Genomic DNA, 22571 nt, shown 5'->3' on the forward strand with positions numbered 1-22571 from the left:
CCACGGAGCATTAAGGTGCTGATTGTATTCGACGTTTCCTATTACCTGGGTTTGGTTTCCCTCTGCCGATACGATTTTCGCACTGCACTGTGCTTGACGCTTAGTTATTAATCCTCCTTTGATACACAATTTGTAGGTCACTTAGGAAAAAGAGTCGGCTAAATTTATAAACTGTAAGGTAATATTCAGCTGTTATTTGTGTGTGCCCCCCCCCCCCCCCAAATACGCATTCACACATTGTGTTCTGGCGATGGCTTTATTAATTTAAGGTTATCATTAGTGCTAAACACTTTTGACTAAACATCGAATAAATAACAGTAGCTGGCTTGAGTCAGAGGGTCACATATCCCTGCACCAAAAATCAATAAATTCAATAGATTGCGCGACAACATTTATAACTCATTTAGCAAACTAGTGACGTGTGACGTATTTTAACAGCCTTGAAGTGGAATACAAATAAATTAAAAAAACGTTTTTGTTAAAACATTTACAAAAATATTGGTCCTCAACAAAATGCTGTTTTCTCTAACATCATCTTAACTCTTTGTAAGGTGCGTCATTCATCAAGGAACAATACAGTGTCGAACGTGTTTCTTCTCTTGCCCTTAGCACTTGATCTAGGAGGCACATCTCAAAATTGTGTAGGATTAGAAAACACATACACTAGTGCATTTGGACACAAACCCGACTAAATCTGTTGTAGAGATGCCTAATTTTTAAGACATCTCTATAAGGATCCTGGTTATAACCATATACTAGCATCTGTATCTCACAAGTACAGGCCCCTATTCCTGGTTTTTCTCAAATTGCTGTAGTCATACCAAGACAAAGAAACATGCAGTTGCTCTACTAGTTGCTGTTTAGGCTCAAAACATTGCTCAGAATGGGTGTGATATGTTTCTCATACTGGGATTCTGCAACTGTGTGGTACACCACTGGGGATGGCATTCATTGACGGCAAGGCTAGGGAGAAAAGTATGCTGATCAATCTTTTCAATTATTTATTTCAAATGCAGCTGAGGAGATCCTACAGTTGATTGTGAACGTATGTAATACTACTAAGGTACATTTACTAATAACAGCCACATCCTTATCCTGGTGTCTGAGGCATCTGTTCAGTGTTTAAGCTGTGACGTCATCTTTAAGGATTTTTTGAAAGATCTGCTGGTAGAATGGAGAGAAAACTAGCTTGTTGAGGTTAACCAGACGACCAAACTTTACAGCCAACTCTTCCAGCTCTTTGCTGATAGGTGCTAAACCTCCGGGCAAGGAGGGGGCGCTCTTGTGAACGCTGGACTCCAGGACCCCCAACAGGTAAGTCTGGATACGAGAGTCTAGAGGAGAAGAGTATGAGGCGAGGGGAGCAAAAACACAGGAAGTAAAATTAGATACTTAGACCCTACTCTCTAAACATGATACCGTGAGTTTGATTTCAGTAATGGGGAGCACTCCAGGTGACTTACCTATGACCTTGCGTACGGCGTTGTCGGAGTGTGCCACTGCAGAAATCTGTCCCTTCAGCACCCTCTGACGGTCAGAGGAGAATGGGGTGAAGCCATGTTGAGCCAGAACCTCACCCAGATCCACACACAGCCGTTCTGCTATGGTCGCTAAAGCATCGGCAGCCCTGAAGGAGCTTCATACAGAGGACACCGCTAGTTAATGAAATGCAACACGTTCTCCACCCGTTCCCTTGAGAACGTTCTCAGTCACACTCATGTTTCAAGACACACATTTCCATTGGATATGAGGGAAACTACATAACATGGTGTTTAGTTCTTACGGCTGGTGGAGGTCAGTGAGTAGGGTGTGGATGGTGTTCTTCAGGGTGTCCATGAGGCCCGGTAGACCAGCAATGGCCTCTCCTGAGGTGTTGTACACAACCAGCAGCACTGTGGCCACCAGTGCCAGCCTGTCCACATCCCTCTTCATCTCCTGGAAACGCACCTGGTCCATCAGCACTGTCTGGAGAGCAAAGGGGGGAGGAGAAGGGAGGTATGGGATTTGAGTATTGGGAGAGAAAGGGGGTGATAAAAGTCATGCAGAGGGGGGAGTAAGAGTCAACCATAGACAGAGAAAGGGAAAGAGAACACAGTCAGAATGACCTCAAGACACAAACAGCCTTTTGTTTTGGCAATTGTGTGTGACAGACAGACACCCATGTATACCTCAGGGAATGGTTCTGAGGCGTGGTCCCACTTCAGTAGACAAAGGAAGGCATGGTTGTGAACGTTCACAGGGAGAAGAGGGAGAGGGTTGGAGGCAGCCATACCAGAGCCATCTGCCCCACTCTCTTGTAAAGACCTCACCACATCTTGAAGCCATTTTTCAGTCAGATCTAAGGCATCTAAAAAATAACGTGTTTTCTTTTACTATCAGTGAGTTTCTCTCCTACAAGACCGTAATTGTACAAAATAATAACTTAACAATATTCAATTCATGCATATTTACACACACCAAAAAATGAGGATGCTAAACAGATAAACAAACCATATGATAAACAAACAGAAGCTGAGACAGCTTGAATGTCAAAAGAAAAATTCTTCTTACTAGGTTGTTTATCAAGAAACTCCTGGAATTTGTTCCTCTCGTACTCTACCGACTGCTGGAGGAGATGTGGTCGAATACTGCTGACTGCAAAGTTGGCCATGTCAATCTTCATCTTATCCAGGACTAAAAATATTTCCCTGAGACACCCCGAAAAAAGCAATCAAGTCACAAGTCACAATTACTAACACTGGCCTTTTAGGTTTACAGGAAGGTGCATTGCATGAGGCAGGTACTTGATCCCATACAAGGAGCACAGACATTAAGAGGTAGCAGCTGTAGATAGCACAGACCAGCCTCATCCAGAGTCTAAAACCTACCTTAGCAGTGGCACGAGATCAGTGATATCCTTGAGTGCTCGAATGTCCCCATCCCTGGAAGGGGCGCAGAGAGACCCCATCATTCCCACCACAAACTCCACTACTTTACGGATGTCCAGAGCGCTGTTCTCTGCCTGCTGCTGGATAAGCTCCAGGTCCAGAACCTCCTGGATGAGGGCGCGGAGCCGCGTGTGACCCGGCCCGGTCAGCAGGAAGGAGAGGAGAGTCTACACGAAGGACAGCAAGAGTGGGGGGTGAATCTGCTACATACTTTCCTTGAACACATGCATCTGGAACTGATGACCATAACAGTGATTCATGACAGACCGGCTTCTGTCCTCACTTCTTTGATTTCCGCCAGGAGCTTAATGGCATGGTGATATGATGGCGGCTCCTCTCTCAACTGGCCCTCCAGGCAGTCCCAGAATGCTTTGTGCATGACATCTTTAATTCTTTTCTCCAAACTGAAAACATTTACAGATGGCACAGTCAGCCACATCTTTCTGATTTGTAGAACTTTCCAACCTACAGATCATAATCCCAAAACCACTTCCATTTCTCACTGGAATTACAGTATGTCTTTTTCCTGCTTTACCTTCCCTCCAGTGGCTCCACTGGCTTCACCTGGAAGCCCTGGTTCACCACGATCTCATGGGCCAGCGCCATGTTGGTCACACCCTTGGCAGTCTTCATAAGCTCCTCCACAGACACAAACCTTGGTGGGCTGGCTAGGCAGAGAGGAGGGACAATAATGTGACAAATGCCCATGAATGGAGGATTTAGGATGGATTTGATTCGATCCAACTTCTGATGGATTATAGATCATTACTTCTCTCCATTAGAGAGTCGTCAGATATCTCAGTCCTGTCCTCTGTGTTGTTGTCCTTGCCACACCCAGGCTTGTCGGAGTCCTTAGGCATGATGGTGGGACCAGTACGTGGCTCTGTTTACGGATAACGGGTCAACATTACGGAAGGATGAACAATAGCAAACCTACGCACCATCAGATGGAGTAAAAACAAAGCAAAAACATGGCAAACATCGCACATGCAAATACAGCTTTCACTCTGGGCACATAACGCTAATTGATTATACATTTGATCATACGTCAGATCACATATAAATATGTTTACCAACCAAAAGTGTCGTGTTACAACAAAAACAGCTGACATCAGTTGCCTAGTGCTACACCCTTTTACCTCCGGACATGCACGACATAACATGAACTAGCTTGGTAAAACTGTCGACTTACCTTATATAGTGACTAGTTTGTGACAAGCTACCTACAGTAGCCAGCATTACTTGATCCAAAACTGTGAGGCGATGGAGGCTAGTAGTGCTTGTCGTGACGCAGTTATTTACAAGTAGTCTTGCTAGTCCAAATCGGGCTGTACACGCGTGGTTTATCCAAGTTAACCAACTTGCAGTGGCTGGAAGTACATAGAGCAAGGTAAAATATTTCCGTCCAGATTTGGTTTAATGTGTTCTACGGGACGTACTGCTACTATATTATGCATGGAAGATTCTTCAGGTGTACCAGCGAATTCAGTTCCCCCTTTCCCCTTTGCGCATGCGCATCACGTTTTATCTTGTTGCTAGCAGAGCCATGTAGAGCAGAGCATAGATGTAGAGCAGAGCATAGACATATATACATGTCTATGATGTGTAGAGATTCTCTTTACGGCTCTGGTTGTTAGGTTGAGATGAATGTGATTTATGCGTGTGTTAGCTTTGTTCTGTACAGTTCCTACTTTCCATGAGCATAAGGTACATTTATTGTTCTTAGTTAAATCCAATAAAAAGGCATTAAAGTATAGTATATTAAGTTGTATTTCTAAATCGTTATGTTGGTCGGATGTACATGCAAATTCTAGGCAACGGCAACCTGCCTTCAATATTGTACTTTATTTAAATTTTACCGACAGACAGGGACATTTAAACCATTCTTAACACCAACAAAAAATATTATTTCTCATCTTTACAACATAGTAGACACAGAATCACCAAAATACTGCACAAATATCTCTGGGTGGCCTTGATAAAACTGGCCGAGGAGCCGTTTCTTTTTCTTGGCCGAGTGCATTGGGTCCTCATGGATGCTTTTCAGCAAGGCATGCAGCTCACTGGTGGTTGTAGCGGCGTCCTCAAATGTTTTAGTGGAAATTTGCTGACAGAACACAGAGCCTCAAAGATAACAGAACAAATTATCAGTCAAGGTGGTTTAAACAAAATCAATGAAGTAGGCTGAAATTATTGTTGGTATGGTTGGTGCTTACCAGTGACATCAGGTTGCTTTCCTAGGATGATGCTGGAGAGTTTGTCACTAACCAGCTTGTGAAGGGCACCGGGTATCTAGTAAAGACTGGAGTGTTAATGGCTTCGAAATAAAACCTTCCTTAAATCTGGCTGTTGTGGTTGTTTACAACTGGGTTGACACATGTTTACATTACATTTATGCATTTAGCAGATGTTTTTATCCAACACGACTTCCAAAAGAGAACTTTACTAAAGTGCATAGGTCACTGATCATAACAACAAGACAGCCCCAAACATTGCGGGTACCCGAAACATGAAGCATACATTGTGAAAACTAAATAAGTCCCAAAGGGACAAACCATAAAGGCATGTTGTGTCCAGAAGGGGAACTGTAGATTGGTTACCATCAAATCTCACATGCCATTATGGTTTAGTATTAGTAAAATACTGTAGCAGGTTACCTTAAATATGTCCTCAAGATTGTCCATCATGAACCGCAGAAGGAGATCCACCTTCTCTTTGGAAAGATGCTTGATGTGGATGATAGCTCTGGAGAAAGACCTCTTCACCACCAGTCTGTTCTCAACCTGAGTAGGAAGAACCATGTCAGGTCAAGTGTGACTTCACTCAATCGCTGGGTCATGAAACGCTCAAGTCTCTTCAATTCACTGTGCATCCCTACATTTGCCAACAGTGCATGGCTTAAAGCTCAGCTGAATTACAGCCTTTTAGAAGGGTGTGTGTTGAGAGAGATACTCCTACACACACACACACACACACTCTCTGACCTCCTTATCCAGTGGGAGCTCCTGAGGGTGGGCAGCCAGGGTCATGAAGCAGAGCAGTGCCTGCAGCTCCTCCCTCCTGTGCTGCTGGAGAAGCTTGAGGCTCAGCTGCATGGCCTCCAGAGCCTGGTCCAGACGGCCCTGCACTGCAGCACACAGCGGCCATGCACAACAGATGAATCAATGTGTGTGCTGGTGGTTTGTCTAATGAGCTACATTGTGGTCGGCGGAAGGGGGATGCCCAGTAGATGTGAACGAATGACACAATTAAAAAGAGAAATGGCTATCCAGCTCGGTTTCATTCTACTCACACAACAAGTCATTGTTGCCCCCACATGGCCCATTTACTCGAGTAGGTGAGCATGATGCATCATCCTAGGTCAGAGCTCTCACCCAGCAGGTCAGTGACTCCAGTATAGATGTCTGCCATGTGAGGGGACAGCAGGGGCTGGCGGTCTGGATGGCTGTAGTATCTCAGGAGGGTGTCAAACAGCAGGAGCTTGCACTGCATCATGCCTGGTCTACGAGGCCGGGCCTCTGGGCTCACACCTGGGCAGAGCCCCGGCTCGGTGTCGCCCACCTCGAGGGAAGCACACCTGGGCAGCTCGCGGCTCACCTGGACCAGGTACTGGTCAGGGAGGACGTCCAGACAGTCCAGCGCAGCACAGAGCCAAGGATCCGTCCTGCAACAGATGGAAGATTCATTCGTTGTTATACATCTTGCTCATCTGTCATGTTTTGGGTTGATCAAGGAATTGGGGCAGAATGCTTTTATACTGACAGAAGCCCTTGCACCAGACCAGCTTCCAAAAGTATCAAAAGGGGATGAAATAAATGAGGATTCTGAACACATGAAACAAAAACAGGGCATAATCACGTAGAGGTGATGAACCACCATGCTACGTACTGTGAGTCCCTGAAGGCGCGGAGGACTTCTCTGTCCAGATAGTTGCTGGTGTAGATGAGGTCAGGGTTCCCGTTCCCCAGGCGCTGGGGGGAGGGGGCGTTGACGCTGTGGAGCAGAGTGTCCAGCAGAGGGAGCTCCAGGAGCTGCAGCAGGCGGAGCATGGTCTGCTCCTGCCACACGTCATCCACCACTGGGGGAACAAAACATGGAAGCCCGTCCTTAAAACGTTACTACATCCCTTAATGCCCTTTCATTCATTCTTTGAACCATTTCTCCTTCACAGTTTCGAAATTAAGGACCACATGGGATTGGATGTGGGTGGAAGTATTTGAACTGATGGCTTGGTAGTCTCAAGACTTCTAATTGGTTGGTTTTCCATGGTTGCTTTTGGCCCCGCCCTCACAATACTGTGGTAGTGTTGAATCCATTGATCCTTTGCTTGGGCTTATATTCTCCTCCAGTGTCTTCAAGGGTAGGTTTAATTTAACAGGTGTACTGTGGGTAAAGCCAGTCTCATCTTGACTGATAAAAGAAAAAACAGAAATGGATGAATACATTTACAATGGTATAGGCATGCATCATTATACTGGTCCTGATATATACTGTAACCTCTCAATCAACACTTCCATATAATTGGAATCAAATACAAGTTCATGACAGTGTGAACTTGCATTTTAGGCATGAAAGTTATATTCTATTCCAACAGTGCACATAGGACCAAAACAAGTTCCTTCGTACATGCTGGGTTTAGTCCTGCAGCAGAACATGGTCTGGATCCCTGGATGAAGGACCCTCTCTATCTCCTCCAGAGACGGGTTCTGTGCGTTCAGGAACCTGTAGAGGCTGCTCCTGCCATCATGGAACTCAAGACGTTTCTTCTCTTTGCCGAACACCTTGGTTCCCACTGCCTCAAACACATTGCAGTCCAGGAGTGCCTGACAAACAAACACCACTTTGGCACGCTCAATTTCTACGCCCTCAAAGAACCTGAGGGGAGGAGGGAGTTGATGTGAATTGTAAATAATAAAATAAATTTGTCAAGTTAAGAAATAAATAAAATCAACCAATGTGCCGCTGGAATGTACATAAAATAGGTTTTGAGCACCTGCAATGGAGGATGTGGGTGGATACGACATCCACCGCGTCAGACCCCAGGAAACAGTCGTTGTGTGCCTTGAGATTGACGCGTCTCTTCTTCACCTTCACCGTGGCTCTGAGGTTAGCGATGATACTGCTCCAGATACATGCCTGAAACGGCTTACTGGCCACCCCCTGACCTAAAAACATACAGTATTGGGGGAGGAAGATATTAATGGTAAGGGTAAAACAAACAAAAGGGTTGTTACAATGCGTGATGCACAACCTTCAAAAGTTATGAAATGTAGGCTAGACCTCGTCAATACATTGGACCTACTCTGAAGGGAAATCAAATTAGCTTAATTGACACAACACAAACAATTTGACTTAATTACGTTGTGTAAATGTATATTTAGACATAAAATTACTACCCAGTAAAATCTAAGCCATTACCTGAAGGACGCAGGCACAACTTCTCCGCAAGATTTAGCGCTGCGGCCAACTCCTTTACTGAAGCCATTACTCAATTAACTGTGGTGACGTAATCGATGGTATGGCAGACAAACCTTTTATAGCCTCCCGTGAGCAACAAATGACACAATTAACTCCAGTAGCCTCATATATGTAACAACCTAATACCAGACAAAACGTACTCTCAGTTATCTTTTAAATGAACGCATTGTGTACATTAATAAAGAACAAAGTTCATTTAGTTTGGCTTGCATGGCTTTATCTAAAAGGCTGTGCAAAATTGTATTTGTGTATTTGTTCACCTCTAGATGGCAGCAAATACCCTTAAACTGTCCTCCCAGAAGTCAGTCTGGCACACACTGGCACAAGCTTAAAATTATGTTAAATTTAAGTGGTAGGCCTTTGGAATATTTTAACAGACAATGCTTGACATGTAGCATTTAAACACTATAACACGCATATTGGGCGTGCTGTTTTAGCGCTAGACTTATTGAATCCCCGCCAGTTCATCCTCTGCGCGAGGCTCGAGACCTGTCCGACCCTAAACGCTTTCCCGGTGTTGGGCCATTGCAGGGCTGCTGTACGACGGTTAACCACTGCTGTTTATTTAGCCTACTTAAAATTGGTAAGTTTGTGTCACCGTCAAGCTTAGATAAAGGTTGCTGATGTCATACTTAATTTCATTCAAGTTTGTTAACAATATAAAGCTGTGCTGGGGCTATCTGTGCTGACTAGGTTAACTAGTGGAATTGTTTTAATTTGCCTTGTTAATCGACTACATTATCATCAGCTAAAATTAGACAGCTACTGTACTGTATATAGTTTAGCTAGCTGTCAGTCTCGTTTTGGCTAGCGACTCTCCGCAAACCGTTTAACTAATGTCAGTGACATGGCATTATCGTAATCTTCAACCCATCATGACAATAATGTCTGTAGGCCATATCAATCATAGTGAAACATGTTTTATATCTTACCACTGGTGTGGGCTTATCAAGTACGTTTTAGTATAACGTTGTAGGCCACTACAAGTTGTTGTAGCCTTAAAGGCAGGATAGACGCTTTACAAACCTAGGAAATGTAGCGTAAGTTTGAAAGGATTCAACCTAAAATATATCACTCCCTTCCTTCAAAGCCACTACTCCCAAACAAATGAAAGCGCTGCCTGACAACTGCTGGGAGGTAGACAGACAGACAAACAAGCAGCCCGTCCAATCATTGCATCATTGCATTCGTCCAATCATTGCATCCAATTATTAAGGTCGGTCTAAACTTAATGATTGGTTGTATTTATTACAATCCGGCGACATGCACAGAATTCTGATTGATTGATTTTTTATTGTTAAACCTTTTGATTTATTGGTTGCTATCAGGATGTGCAGTTTATTTGAGCAAGTATTACAAAAAGTGCTGCTCAACCACATTGCTTACCCTGCCTTTAATTGAGTTGGGGGGGCATTCAGTGTAAAGCTAAATACCTGTTACAATAGTAGCTTTTTTGATGAAGGGAAACAAACACATATCAACTATATGCTGTGTTATTGAACAAAATTGTTTCTCCAAATTTAGTTATGAGTTTACCTCTTACAAATGCATTAGTCTGCAATCATTACTGTGTTTTCAGTTAGATCAATTTCTTTTTTCCATTTTAATTGTAATGTTAGTTGCTAGATAATAGTGCTGCAAGCACCAAAGTCAGCCTAGCTTCCATTATAGATGGCTTTGTGATTAAACCCATATTATCATCACCTAAGGGCTAAACTAGATTTCAGTAGTATGTTTCCTCAGAGCATTACAAAAACAATAGTCATATAACTCACAAAAGATAATACAGACATCACCCTGCTGATGGGAATTATCCCGTTTTATGGATGGTGTCCTTTTAATTTTGTCTTTCATGGCTTCTAGAATTGTTTAATACCTGCTCAAGTGGATCAGAGGAGAGGGGAATAGAAAGGCATTTTGAGCTCCCCCACCTCAGCCCCCCTCAGGTCACAATGTCAGTTTATGATAGTAGCAGATTCTAACGGGATCATTTAATTCCTGCACATGATTTATAACAGGGCAGGTTAAATGGAGAAAAGGCACTCTTTTATGAAAGGATCATTGGCAGTGGAGACCTCCCACTTAAAAACCCAGTCATGATGATAAGGAGACTTGGGGGGGACCATCCACAGGTCAAATTAAATAACTTATATAATTTAAGCCAAATGACAGAACAATTTGTCCATTCAGCATTATGGCCCTGACCCCTATTAGACTCTAAGGACAGCTCCATATTCACCTTGATGGGTTGAAGATGTTATGTTCTCGCTCAGAAGTAGGGAGACACTACGGACAGAACTGCCGCGCAAGACCCCCTCACATTAGAAGACTTCTGCTAGGATCGCCTTGGCTTTTAGTCATTAAAGGGTAACGAGTATCTTTTTTTCTTACTAAAATACAAAAATTATCGACAGTTACATGCTTGTGTTAAAGATAACTAACACGCAAGTAATCATATTTATTGTATGTTAGAATTATGAATGTGTGAACATTTTACAAATATACTGCATATCGCTTTTCACGATAGCTCTCTGAATGCACAATTCTAATTTAGATGATATATATTTATTTTAATTGTTGCTTGTATTGCTGTCTCAATGCACAGAAGGTAAAAGGCAGTGTAAGTAAAGGTAGCAAAAGGAGCCAAGCCCCACCCTAAACGTTTTAATGAACATTCAAATGGATCTCGCTGCAGACTCCCCTATTAAACCAGCAGTAAGTCAACTCAGGTTAAACCTGCCTTATCAAAGTAGCGTCTAAAACTGTATCAAAATCAAATTTTGGTATATTTAATTAAATATAATTTTGACCTTACGCACCAGTTTAATAGACTTCTATGTGGCTGTACTGGCCTTGTCCTGAAATCTACATAACCTTAAAGAAATTCGAATGTAATAAAATATTTTATGCAGATGAAACATATAGTAATAATCATGCGCTATTTTTGTAGCATAATTTCCCAGACAGGCAGACATGATGTTGAGTGTGAATATCCGTTGTTATACATCCCACAGGAGGTGGACAGTGGAATCATCTCTCTACAGCTTCTGGAATTTCAAACCATGCTGCTGGAAGCAGTGGAGGAGCTGCACATTCACAGGGTACACTATCATAGATGCTTACAGATCAACCTGGTAACAAAATCATCAACGATAGGAACAAGGAAACAACTTCAGCAACTTTTTTCAAAATGTTCTATCCTTAAGGTACTCACAAAAATAGGAATACAGCGTAAAAAGCCATCTTTGGGAATGTCCACACACCATTACAACGTGCTCTCTCTGTAGTGTGTCACATTATTGACCAAGAGGAGCTCAGACACTCTGGCCCAGTGAGGGGGAGGAAGGGAGGGTCACGTCCTAGAAAAGGAGGCATATTATGGGTTTCACAGAGGAAGCTCCGAGCCCTTTTTGGCAATCGACACGAGTCATCTGTAGTTGCACATAACATCAAAATGGGGGTCATGCAAGCTGAGCACCCTATGAATTCATGTATTTCCTTGTAAAAATGAGAAAATAGCCCCACTACCCTGAAGCAAGCACTTTAAACTTGACACTTGCTGGACATGTTTAAAGGTTATAGGAGAAAAAAAATAAACTATTGTCCATCCTGGGCTTTTATTGTTACGGCCGTGTTTCTGAATCAGAAACACAGACTTTAAATCAGTGTGATCCCGGGGCTCATCATTAAAGTAGCACTTTGTAGTTGTAGCTGTTTATTGGTGTGGGGTTAGAAGCAAGAGGATGTCATGATGTCAGACATTCTTGCTCAGGTCAAATTCCTTAGCTTTTCTTTTGGTATATGTTTTTTTTTTTAAAGCATGGCCCAACATCTTCACTACCACAAAGGGCAATGTGAAAGTCATATTCTCTCTCTCTCTCTCTCTCTCTCTCTCTCTCTCTCTCTCTCTCTCTCTCTCTCTCTCTCTCTCTCTCTCTCTCTCTCTCTCTCTCTCTCTCTCTTGTCTTTGTCTCTTAGTGTCTTTGTCTCTCTCTCTCTCCCTCCTTCCCTCTGTCTCTCTCAAGTAGTCTTTTAAGCCTCATCATTTATCAGTCAATTATAAACTAACGAAATTACAGTAGACAGTGTTTTTTGGGACTTGGTTTTGTATAAGGACGGCTGATTCTAGATTTTCTGCCCTGCCCACACCCACTGAGACACTCGCTTCATTATACCTCTGCTGCAAAGTAACAGCTTTATCTTCTTTCTTGAAGTGTATTCTAAGCTAGTAGCATAGTTTAATGGGAACTTATAAATAAGCTCTGTGAACTGACTCCCACATGCATATAAAAAGTCCCCTGGTTGTAGAAAGCAATTGACTTTTACCTGCCTTCTCTCAGAGAACAGGGAGGATAAGGGCGGCTTTACTCGGATATCACCAGTCTAATGTTCCACAGCTTCTCCAAGATATGCTGGGCTGCACTACTGAAACTTAATGCATACTTTAGTCTCACTTCGGGCAATTTATAGACTTGAGAGACAGAGGGGGGGGGGGGGGGGGGGGGAACTCTGCTGGTGTATACTTCCTGGACTAGAGTTTAATGATGAATGGGAATTGATAAACAGGGATCTGGTTATGAGGACATTCATAAATACCTCTGCCTAGGCCGCTTTAATAAGCACTTTCGGTTCTGTGATGTTTGTAAATCTCATATTTATCGAAGCGTCTATTAAAGTATACATTTCTTATTCCATAAACACATTTAGTGTGGGTTATTGAATTGTCTTGTTCTCCCCCAGGATGCAGAGACTCGAAACGAGGATCAGATGAGCAAGCTGGTGCTGGAGAAACAGGAGTTAGCATGGCAGAAGGTCGGTGCCTGCCTGTTCAGTTTAGTTTACTGTCTATATCGAAGCAACAACAGCAGATCCAAAATGGCGAGGATTGATCTGTCACCTTTGTAATACTTGAAACAGAATGATGTGGGATTCCTTGTGTTTTGTGGTAGGAATCTCTTCAGCGTCAGATGGAGACCCTGGCTAGCCAGCATGCGGAGGCTCTGGCTAGTGTGAACAAGCAGGTGTTTGGTTTCTCTGTCCCTTCTGTCTGCACTCTGGGAATATGCCCTGAAAAGTGAATGCTGTTATTTGAACGTTGCGTTTGATTTCTCCTCTTGAATTAAGTTTCAGATCAAACTCAGGGATGTTGAAGGAGAGAAGGTATAAAGAAACATTTGATGTATGAATGCAGATTTGGAGATCATTTATAAAAATGTATATTATTTGTCCCAATTATGGCATATTTACAGTCTGTTGAAATGACTAACTTTAAAGGGAAGGTATCAGTTGTCTACAGAGTTAAAAGACAAGGAGACCAGCAGTCTAAAGGAGGAATTGAAACAGTTACAGGTATTCAAAACCCACAGAAACACACTTCCACGCGCACAAACCTAAACACACAAGCCTCAAATCCAAAACTCCCAAAAAGCAGACATCAACATCAAGCCTTCGCTCTGTGACGGTTGGGCCGAGCATATCTTATCAGTGTACCAGTTATGTTCTGTAGTTTAGGGGTGCGTCTTATAATGGGAACAACTACCCCCCAGTTGACCTTCTGAATGGGGCTAGACGAGGCTCAGTTTGGGGGGTGACACCACCATGGTGATATATGGCTGCCTCCCTACGCTCCATTGATTTAACAGCCTAACCCTGGGATTGAGACTGGTTTAGAAAGTGGATTTTGATATTCTATCCTGAAAGATACACAATGGAGTCCTCTGGTGATGCATACTAGGGTCATTGTGTTTGACGCCGTCTTATCCCAGAGAAAATGTTTTATGTCTTATTTGGATTGAGTTCTTTTTGATCAACCGACTTTTAGGAACTGCTTTGCATGCTTGTGTGTTTTACTACAAATTGTTGGATGTCTACATTTCTAAGAATCTTATCCCCTAAAAGTGTATATCTTTTTTGTTTCGGTTGCTTACGGCTTAAAGTTTTACTTTGTACTGTTTTACAGTTGTTCAAGTACAGTTTGGAGAAGAAATTAAGCGAGCTGGTAAGGATTCCAATTATATGAATTGTTGACAGAGGATAGTGGGAGTGGGAGTGGGAGGAATTAAAGAGGAGGACGAGGGGGATGGAACAGCTCATCAGGACTAACGGATAGGGAGTGTGTGACACTTGAACCGGCTAGGCCACAGAGAAAATATCACTATTAAAATATTTTATATCTGAGGCTCGCTCTGTTTAACCTTCCGCTGTGGTTAAAGAAGAAATGGGGAGACAAGAGAGAGGCGGAAAAGGAGAGAGAATTTGCTAGATACAGACAATCAAACAATAACGACAGGCTTGACCAATAAAAGGCCGTGAGGCATGCGCTGAGTTGACTGCTTATCTCAGGGAGAGAGCAAGCAGCCAAGATGTTAAACAAAGGTCCCTTCAGCCCAAAGTGACAGCAGACTATACACTGGGATCCTACTGTTCTGCATGTGCTGGACAGAGCATGCTGTTACTGAGAGAAATCACACCAGTTTCAACAACCCCCCCCCCCCCCCCCCCAACCCCTTCATGAGAAACCACATGTTTAGAAGGCAGTCGTAAACTAATACTGTTTTTGAGGGCAGGGTTTGTTCTTTAATGGAGACATATACATAAAATTTGACAGCGGTCTTATAGGACATACTGTATTTGGGGTTTGTTGTTTTTATGTGGACCTATCAATGTACCCCCCCCCCCCCCCCCCCCCCCCCCCCCCCAAAAAAAAAAAAAGAAAAAAGAAAGAAAAAAAAGAAATTCCAAAATGTAAAAATGAAATGTTTTTGCATCAGGATCAGAAGCTGCAGCTGCAGAGCCAGAGCAGGGACAGACACCTGAGCCAGCTGGGCGAGGTGGAGAAACGCTTCGGAGCTCTCTCCAGACAGTGTGCTCTGCTCAAACAGGCCCACGCTAAGCTGGAGCAAAATGGTATCGATCGCATTATCTATTTTATCGACACATGCTCATTTAACCATTAGAAATAGATGGCTACCATTGTAGATTATTGTGGTTGCATTCCATTGCACGGTGCTTTGAATTTTTTCGAACATAAGGCTTGTTTGCTTTTGCAACTAGAATTGTTTGTCACATTTTGTGATAGCTATGGTCTTTGTAACGAGGGACATTGCAAATTGTTATGTTATTGTGAGTGTTGATAACAATGGCAGGCCATACATTATCAGGTAGCCATGTCTTGTCTCATGTTTAACCATCAACAGTGTTGTCATTTCATTGCCATGCTTTTTGTAAATTGGTTTATCGGTAGCCACTAAACCGTTCTATCGCTATTTATTTAAAGTGTGGTGATAAAGTTATGGTTGTCTCTGCAGCTCTGCAGCTGCTGTTAATTTAAAGAAGATAGGACACTTTTTCTTTTTTTTGCTCGGCTTTCATGTGGAATTTGTCTGGAAAGTGTTTTCCCCTTTTCCCTGTACCACATGTAGCTAGTATAGAGAGCAATACATTTAAATACATTTTAATGTCTAATACATGCTGCATATTATACATTTTGACATGCAGTATTTGCAAGATGCTTTGGATAAAAATTCTGCTGAGTAAATCTAATGTATTTGTAATATAGACATGTGATGGATAACATTTTTATATATCGGGATAATGAATGAGTTCAAATCAAAACATTTTAACTCCCACTACCGTTGTATCATTCTCTTACAGTTGACGAGTCCATGAGACAAAACAAGAAGCTGTCTTCTTTAAACAGCAGAAAGGAGTCAACCATTAAAGCCTTAAAGCAGGTGAGCAGAATCTGCTCTGTCATTCATGTTTGGGAATCTTCTGTTAAAGTATGAAGTTGAGGTGGGCGTCACACCTTTGAAAAATGATTTTAGTCAGTTTATGTTCTATCCATTGAGGAATCAGAACAGCTGTGATGTTTCGTCCTCTGTCCATCCAGAGCTTGGAGGAACTGAACAACAAACTGATCAAAGCCAGAATGTCTTCCATGGGCAGGTCTGAGAATAACCACACAGCCAAAGACCAGCTCCTACAGCAGCTTCAACACAGACTGCATGTGGTAGAATAACTCCTTTAATCATCACTGTTCCTTTTGTATGACAGATTACAGATATATCTGCTTTACATATTTGTATAAAAATGTATATATCCATTATTCATATAGATGTTTGTATAATTATGAATGAATGAATGAATTATATGTCATAATATTCATTGTTATGAGATAACACCCGGTTATTTTAAAGGTACAATAGGTATTCAGTTTTCTGAAAATAAAATAAAGGTTTTGTCCCCTGTAAGCATGTTGTGTAAGCTAGCCCTCTGAGATTTGTTTAGCAACACAGACAGCTCAGTGACCGTGGAATGTCAATTACTAATTTTTGCTGCGGCCCCACTACTGTCCAGGTTATGATATCCCAAGTATAATCTTCCAGCTATAAGCCTGGTTGTTGTAAATCCAATTTCAATCAAACTCGAGCTGGAGGAAAGCACGGAAGTTCAACAAGAATTGGGGGCTCTGCTTGGCATATTTTAATTGATTTTATAATGTTTATAATTTGTTACCTATTGCAGCTTTAATTTGTCTTTTTTGTAGGAAATGGAAATGAACAGAAAGCTGGGAGAGGAGAACGCAACTGAGAGAGCTGCTAAGCAGGCGAGTATCATCCTGTACAGTACAGTACAGGACAGTACAGGACAGTACAGTACAGGACAGGACAGTACAGGACAGGACAGGACAGTACAGTACAGTACAGTACAGGACAGTACAGTACAGTACAGGACAGGACAGGACAGTACAGTACAGGACAGGACAGTACAGGACAGTACAGTGTAACTCTGCTGCAGGATGGAAACATGGATTTGTATGAAACGTTGAATACAATTAAATTAGAGGAAGTTGACGTACAGGGAGTCAAGGATCATAGTTGGAGCTAAATATGTCAGAATGAGAAGTGCGTGCACACTTGTTTTTGTGTTGGTGTGTGTCCATCTGTGTGGGTGTGTCCATGTGTGTGTGTCCCCGTGTGTGCGTGTGCCTGTTTGCTTGCGTGTCTGTGTGTGTGTGTTCAGGAGGTGATGACTTCCCTGCAGCACACCCAGCAGCTCCTGCTGGCCCAGACGCAGGCCGTGTGCCGAGCAGAGCAGGAGCTCCGCGCCCAGACAGAGCAGCACCAGGTCCTGCTGCCTCTCTCTATGTCCCTACTGCAGCGCAACCACCGTCTGACCGGCTTTTACCTCCATGTTTTGATTTCAAATCAACCCATTCATTTTGTGATTCGTTCATTTCATGGCTGACACATGGTTTAAATCCCAGGCCTCCTTGGCTCATCGTGGTACAGGCGTTTCCTGGGATCTCTCCATTTGGAACAAAGATTTCTCAGCCTTATTTAAATGATTATAAGGCAAATTTATACAAGGACAGGAGTAAATGATGATGGTGTGCTGCTCATAAAGATGATGGAGGGCATTGTATATCACACTCTGCACATTAGTGCAGTTGTGAAGTGCAACCTGAGGATAGTGTGTTTATTCTCCCTTTACAGCCTCCACTCATTTATGGTGCTCTCCACACTGCCCTGCCCCTACCTCGATGTAATTCACAATCACACTTTCCATTCATTAATTAAAAACATTATGAACACGACACAGCCAAACTGATTTGTATGAGCAGCTCTCTCTCTCTTTCTCGCGCTCTCTATTTTTCTCTTTATCTCTATCTCGCTCTCTCCCTGTGCTGTTTAGAGCCCTCAGTCGAGGTTAAAATAAACACATAAAAATGTATTATTGCATTAAAAATCTCCCGGATGATTAATTTTACTGCAGAGCCTTAAAGGAGAACATGAAGTGATGCGAGCGAGGGTCGATGCTAAAGAAGACAGATCCTTGGTGCTAGAGGAGCAGAGCAGGAACGCCAGGATGATCTGGGGAAACGAGGTAGAAAGCTAGCTAAACCTAGAAGTAAAAAGAGAATTAAAAGATTTTTAAATAATGCTGTCTAAAATCCATAGTTGACACCAAAGATATATTTTGTGTGTGTGTGTGTGCGTGTATAATATGTGATCAATGCTCTGAACTGTATGACAGGCTTTCAAACAAAGACCTAGTTTCAGTAAATTCGGGTACAAAAAGTGGCTGACAAATATTTGAACTCTGGCAGTGTACTTTGCAGATAAATTCTGATAAAATCCATTCAGCGAATCATAGGTTGGATTCAGTTGAAAACTCATCAGCCTTGCCATAACACATACATCTGCAGATCTGCCAAATCAGTTGTGTGATGGTTGGTTTGGCCTCTCTGGGTGTGTGACCAGAAGCTGGAGTTGCTGGAGAGGATCCGCAGTGAGCAGCAGGACCTGAGGTGTGCGCGGGAGGCCTACGACAGCCTCCACCACACGCACGCTGAGCTGCTCTCCCAGGCCGCGCTGGCTGCTGAGCACACACGGGGAGCACAGGTAGACCAAGCTCAACGCCACACATCCACTTCCTCCTACACAGGGAGGGGAGCATTCAGCGAGCGAGGCTTCCTCTATGACCCGTACGTTCCCCTGTAAAGGAGGGGGTTAAAGCCAACCAGAAGGCCGCTGCTGAACGAGGAGGCCTGTCCAGTCACAGTAGTGACGTTGCAGCAGAGGATGTGTTTGGAGAAAAGACTGTGGATCAAACCGTACTATTTCAACCGACCCAGAATGATCGGCAAGGTAAAGATATACTTCGAGGTACATGGATCCACAATATTAACATTTACATGTATTCATTTAGCATTTAGCATTAACGTTTTATGGTTTGGGATATCAAATATATTTTCTCCTGGTGAAGAACGCAGGCAACCTTAAAATCTATTTAAAAATCTATTTTTGGGGTGGCATTAAATACTGTAGTAGAAGCAAAGAGTATCTGTCTCACCATGAGTGTATGTTGTAACCGTAGATGTCAAATCACAAAAGGAGCACAACTTCTTGGTAATGCTAATCTATTGACCCGCATAGATAAACCCAGTGACGCAGTCTCTTCCATGGAATCCCAGAGTGCAGGTCAGACAAGCTCCAGTCAGGTTATCACCCTCCCACAGTCCCCCAGTGTTTACAGCCCAGGCTGTTCAAACCCAGACCCAGGGAGGACCGGAGAGGATGGACGTCACAACGAGGACAAGCCCCGCCCGCAGCTCCCCAGACCAGGCAGCAGAGAGGGCCTGCCCCCCCCACAGGCTGGAGGCCAGCCGGGGGTCACAGACAGTCTGGTCACAGAGACGGCCGCCGTGGTGGACGTGCTAACGAGACCGATCTGCGGAACGCCGGGAGGTCAGCCGGGCGAATCAAACCCCGAACCCAGACGCAACTCGGCCCAGGGAGAGAGACGGGATTCCCATCCTTCCGTGCTCTGCCGATTGCTCGATCGTGCCTGCGGGTCTGGCGACGTGGGAAGCGGTGAAGGTGCTGTGTGGACGCGGCTATCCTGCTCAGACAACAGGTCTGTTTACAGTGGAGCAGAGGGCTCAGGGGCCGCCGTCAAAGGAGCAAAGGATGAGAGGGAAGAGGAGGAGGGAGGGAGGGAGCGTAGTGAAGAAACAGCAAAGCTCCAGACATGCTCTAAACAGGAACCCAGACACAGAGGCGGGTTATCCTCACCCGAGGACGTTGACCGGCGCGATCCCGAGGCTCCAGTGACTGGTCCCCAGAACGCACATCCACACGGGGACGCCAGCCACATGGAGAGGGATAGTGAAGTCAGACTGCATGCTCGTGATGATTCATGTAGCTTATCGCCAGTCGAGGCCCAGGGCCACAATGGGGCTCAGACTCAGCAGGCTGATCCACTGCAACATCAGGAGTCAAAAGACAAGTCGGAGAAACCAGTGAGAGAGAGGCAGGGCGTTGGGAATTCGTCCCAGCATGAGCCCTCAGCATGTCAGAACACCTCACCCGAATCTGTTCCTGTCACTGGAACCTGTCGTATTGGGACCAGCGAGGCCCCCGCAGAACCCACAGACGCAGAATTGGACCCTGACCGACCACCACCACACCTGGCCTCCACATATGTGGACCCGGCTAGTTCGGCAAGAGAAACAGAGTGTGCAGTGATAGTGGCAGGAGTGACCAGACACCAGCATGCTGATGTTGACCAACAAGCTACATCCACCCAGGCTGAAAGTCCAGTTCCTGACCCTGAGAGTGAGATGGTGGACATCCCTCTCCGTCTCAACCAGCCCACAGAGTTGGTGTGCGCGAGCCCGTGTGGAGACATCGACCACCTCGCCAGCAGCAAGAAGTATCGCTCAGCGTTTGATTGGACCGCTCAGAATCATACCAGGAACAGGCTAGGCCCTCCAGACAAGGACCACGGTACTCCAACATCCCAGAAGCCCTCATTGTCTGACCTCAACATCAGACAAGCTCTCCTGGGCCTTCCCACCCTCCTCCAGGGCAGACAGGACTGCAGAGGTAAGATGGTGTCTCCAGAGGACAGTGTTAAGATCTCCTATTCATATTTAAAAATGCATTTGTGCCTAAGACTTGTATACAGCACTGTATATGTAAATATGTCTAGTGCCCAATGTCCAATCCAGCTAACGTCTGATCGTCCCATCTCCCCCGGAGATGCAGTCATGATGCAGTCCGGAGCAGCAGAGGTGTGTCCTGCTGCCAGCCCCCTGTCCTCCCTTCGAGGGCACCAGCAAGGGGAATGGAAGGCTATCAGAGAGGCCTTCTGTGACACCTCAGCGGAAAAAGTATGTTTACAAAACTGTCAAAAAAAATATATAAATGTGCCCTCGCAAGGGAAGAATATAAAGGAAAGAAAAAGCAAGACTTGATGAAAAAGAAAAACTTGCCAAAAAAGAAAACCACTATTAAAAAAATAAATACAACTAACAACTAATGAGCTCACCTCTGAGCTATGCGGAGCGATGAATAGGTCTACAGAAGTGAGCTTCCACTTCCACTTCCAAATATATTTCAGCGCCCCAAACTGCAGCATTTTTCTCAATTAGAGCTTGATAAAGACCAGCAGGAAAGAGTCACAGTGTATCCGTCACGGAAATGGATCACCGACTCCTTAAGGGATTACTGCTACAAGAGGGATCAACCCAAACTTGCCAGAGATCCATTGACCTGTTAACCTCAGAGCATGTCTTTCATAAAATCTCCAACAGTGGGGTGAATTCTTTACCCTAGTACAATAGGGATCCCTCTGATAGCTCCCCCAAATGATAAACACAGGCACAATTTCAAGAGAGCGATATCTGAACGAGCACTTCCAGACAGCCATTTTTCCTCGCTGTCAAGAGGTTGTGGCGTGCGTAGCTTCAGGGGTCACAGGGAAGCTTCCTTGGCGTTGCGTTAAAGGGTGTTAGACGTGTGTCCTGCACAGAACAGGCTCGCAGACAATCGCAGAATGGATAGGCTGTGGGAACAGGTCTACTAATGATCCTGTGCTACCTCTCCTCACTCACACACTCACTCACTCCTCAGTCGCCATCGACGCTGGGAGACTGTCCGCTTGCTTATTGATCCCAGGTGCTTTGTGTCGAGCGAGATGCGAGTCGACGGGCTCAGAGCGAGAAGAAGAGATATCCAGAAAGAAAGAAAAAAGAGATAAAGATTTGAACACGTTGTGCGTCTGTGGTCGAGGCTAACGCTGGTGCGTTTCTGCAGGAGGGCAGAGTCTCTATCTCTGTCAGTTCTCCTCGCGTCCCTCAACACTCGACCGCCACCAGCAGGTTGCCATGGCAGCCGAATAACTCGAGGTATGTTCACCCACCCTACCTGTCACCCGGGGTCAAAATCTAGTCACTGACAATCTTTTACAGAATATCTGCGATGTTTCAGCCTTATAGCATTAAATAGCGGATTTAGTTTTTGTGTGTTCAGTTCCCTGCTGATTGTGTGTTGGTGTGTCTCCTCTATCGGTGACAGCTCTGCCTTCAGGGGGTGCGAAAGGATATGTTCTCTCTTTCTCAGCGTACCTACTGGGAAAAAGGATCGAATCGAAAGCTTAGACTAGTGTTGAAGACCTGTCTGTCCCTCCCTCTCCCCCCAGCTCTGGAGGAGGTTCTGGGCTGGACCTGTCCTCTTCCCAGGACGTAGAAGACACCCAGCAGTCTGACATCCGAGCCCAGATCACCAGGATAGAACAGTTCCTCTCCTCCGACCGGCTCCAGGCGCCCAAGAGACGCAGGACAGACTGCCTGTAGTCCACCTACAGCTCAGCGAGTCC

At 44.4% G+C, this 22571-nt stretch overlaps 4 protein-coding genes across 5 annotated transcripts; 2 read left to right on the forward strand and 2 right to left on the reverse strand.

Annotated features, from left to right (window-relative positions):
* Window positions 1–249: 249 nt before the first annotated feature.
* On the reverse strand, window positions 250–4448 carry tcp11l1 (t-complex 11, testis-specific-like 1). Of its 2 annotated transcripts, none has more exons than XM_047014424.1 (10): window positions 4120–4448; window positions 3697–3810; window positions 3463–3595; window positions 3211–3331; window positions 2868–3094; window positions 2551–2687; window positions 2169–2347; window positions 1784–1965; window positions 1464–1636; window positions 250–1334 (listed from the first exon to the last, which is right to left on the reverse strand). In XM_047014424.1, the coding sequence occupies exons 2-10, from the start codon at window positions 3785–3787 to the stop codon at window positions 1123–1125; spliced, it is 1455 nt and encodes a 484-aa protein (XP_046870380.1). In that variant the 5' UTR covers window positions 3788–3810; window positions 4120–4448; the 3' UTR covers window positions 250–1122. The 2 variants fall into 2 exon arrangements, with proteins under 2 accessions (XP_046870380.1, XP_046870381.1); XM_047014425.1 differs by having other exon boundaries at window positions 3463–3591; window positions 4120–4442.
* Window positions 4449–4845: 397 nt separating this feature from the next.
* LOC124462780 (DEP domain-containing protein 7-like) lies at window positions 4846–8412 on the reverse strand. The gene is made up of 10 exons (XM_047014418.1): window positions 8346–8412; window positions 7921–8092; window positions 7554–7802; window positions 7219–7337; window positions 6816–7005; window positions 6302–6591; window positions 5912–6054; window positions 5585–5710; window positions 5144–5219; window positions 4846–5051 (listed from the first exon to the last, which is right to left on the reverse strand). Exons 1-10 carry the CDS (start codon window positions 8410–8412, stop codon window positions 4846–4848), a joined length of 1638 nt encoding a protein of 545 aa, XP_046870374.1.
* Window positions 8413–11029: 2617 nt separating this feature from the next.
* Window positions 11030–19997, forward strand: LOC124462779 (coiled-coil domain-containing protein 73-like). Its single transcript, XM_047014417.1, has 16 exons — window positions 11030–11120; window positions 11420–11506; window positions 13146–13217; window positions 13355–13426; window positions 13530–13565; window positions 13680–13754; window positions 15176–15311; window positions 16059–16138; window positions 16297–16416; window positions 17430–17534; window positions 18183–18293; window positions 18671–18811; window positions 18913–19057; window positions 19346–19390; window positions 19466–19912; window positions 19954–19997. The coding sequence occupies exons 1-16, from the start codon at window positions 11073–11075 to the stop codon at window positions 19995–19997; spliced, it is 1764 nt and encodes a 587-aa protein (XP_046870373.1). The 5' UTR covers window positions 11030–11072.
* Window positions 19880–22571, forward strand: LOC124462781. The gene is made up of 4 exons (XM_047014419.1): window positions 19880–20797; window positions 20960–21084; window positions 22010–22101; window positions 22395–22571. Exons 1-4 carry the CDS (start codon window positions 20065–20067, stop codon window positions 22546–22548), a joined length of 1104 nt encoding a protein of 367 aa, XP_046870375.1. The 5' UTR covers window positions 19880–20064; the 3' UTR covers window positions 22549–22571.

Source organism: Hypomesus transpacificus, unplaced genomic scaffold (genome assembly GCF_021917145.1).
Source record: "Hypomesus transpacificus isolate Combined female unplaced genomic scaffold, fHypTra1 scaffold_249, whole genome shotgun sequence".
Classification (NCBI taxonomy): Eukaryota; Metazoa; Chordata; class Actinopteri; order Osmeriformes; family Osmeridae; genus Hypomesus; species Hypomesus transpacificus.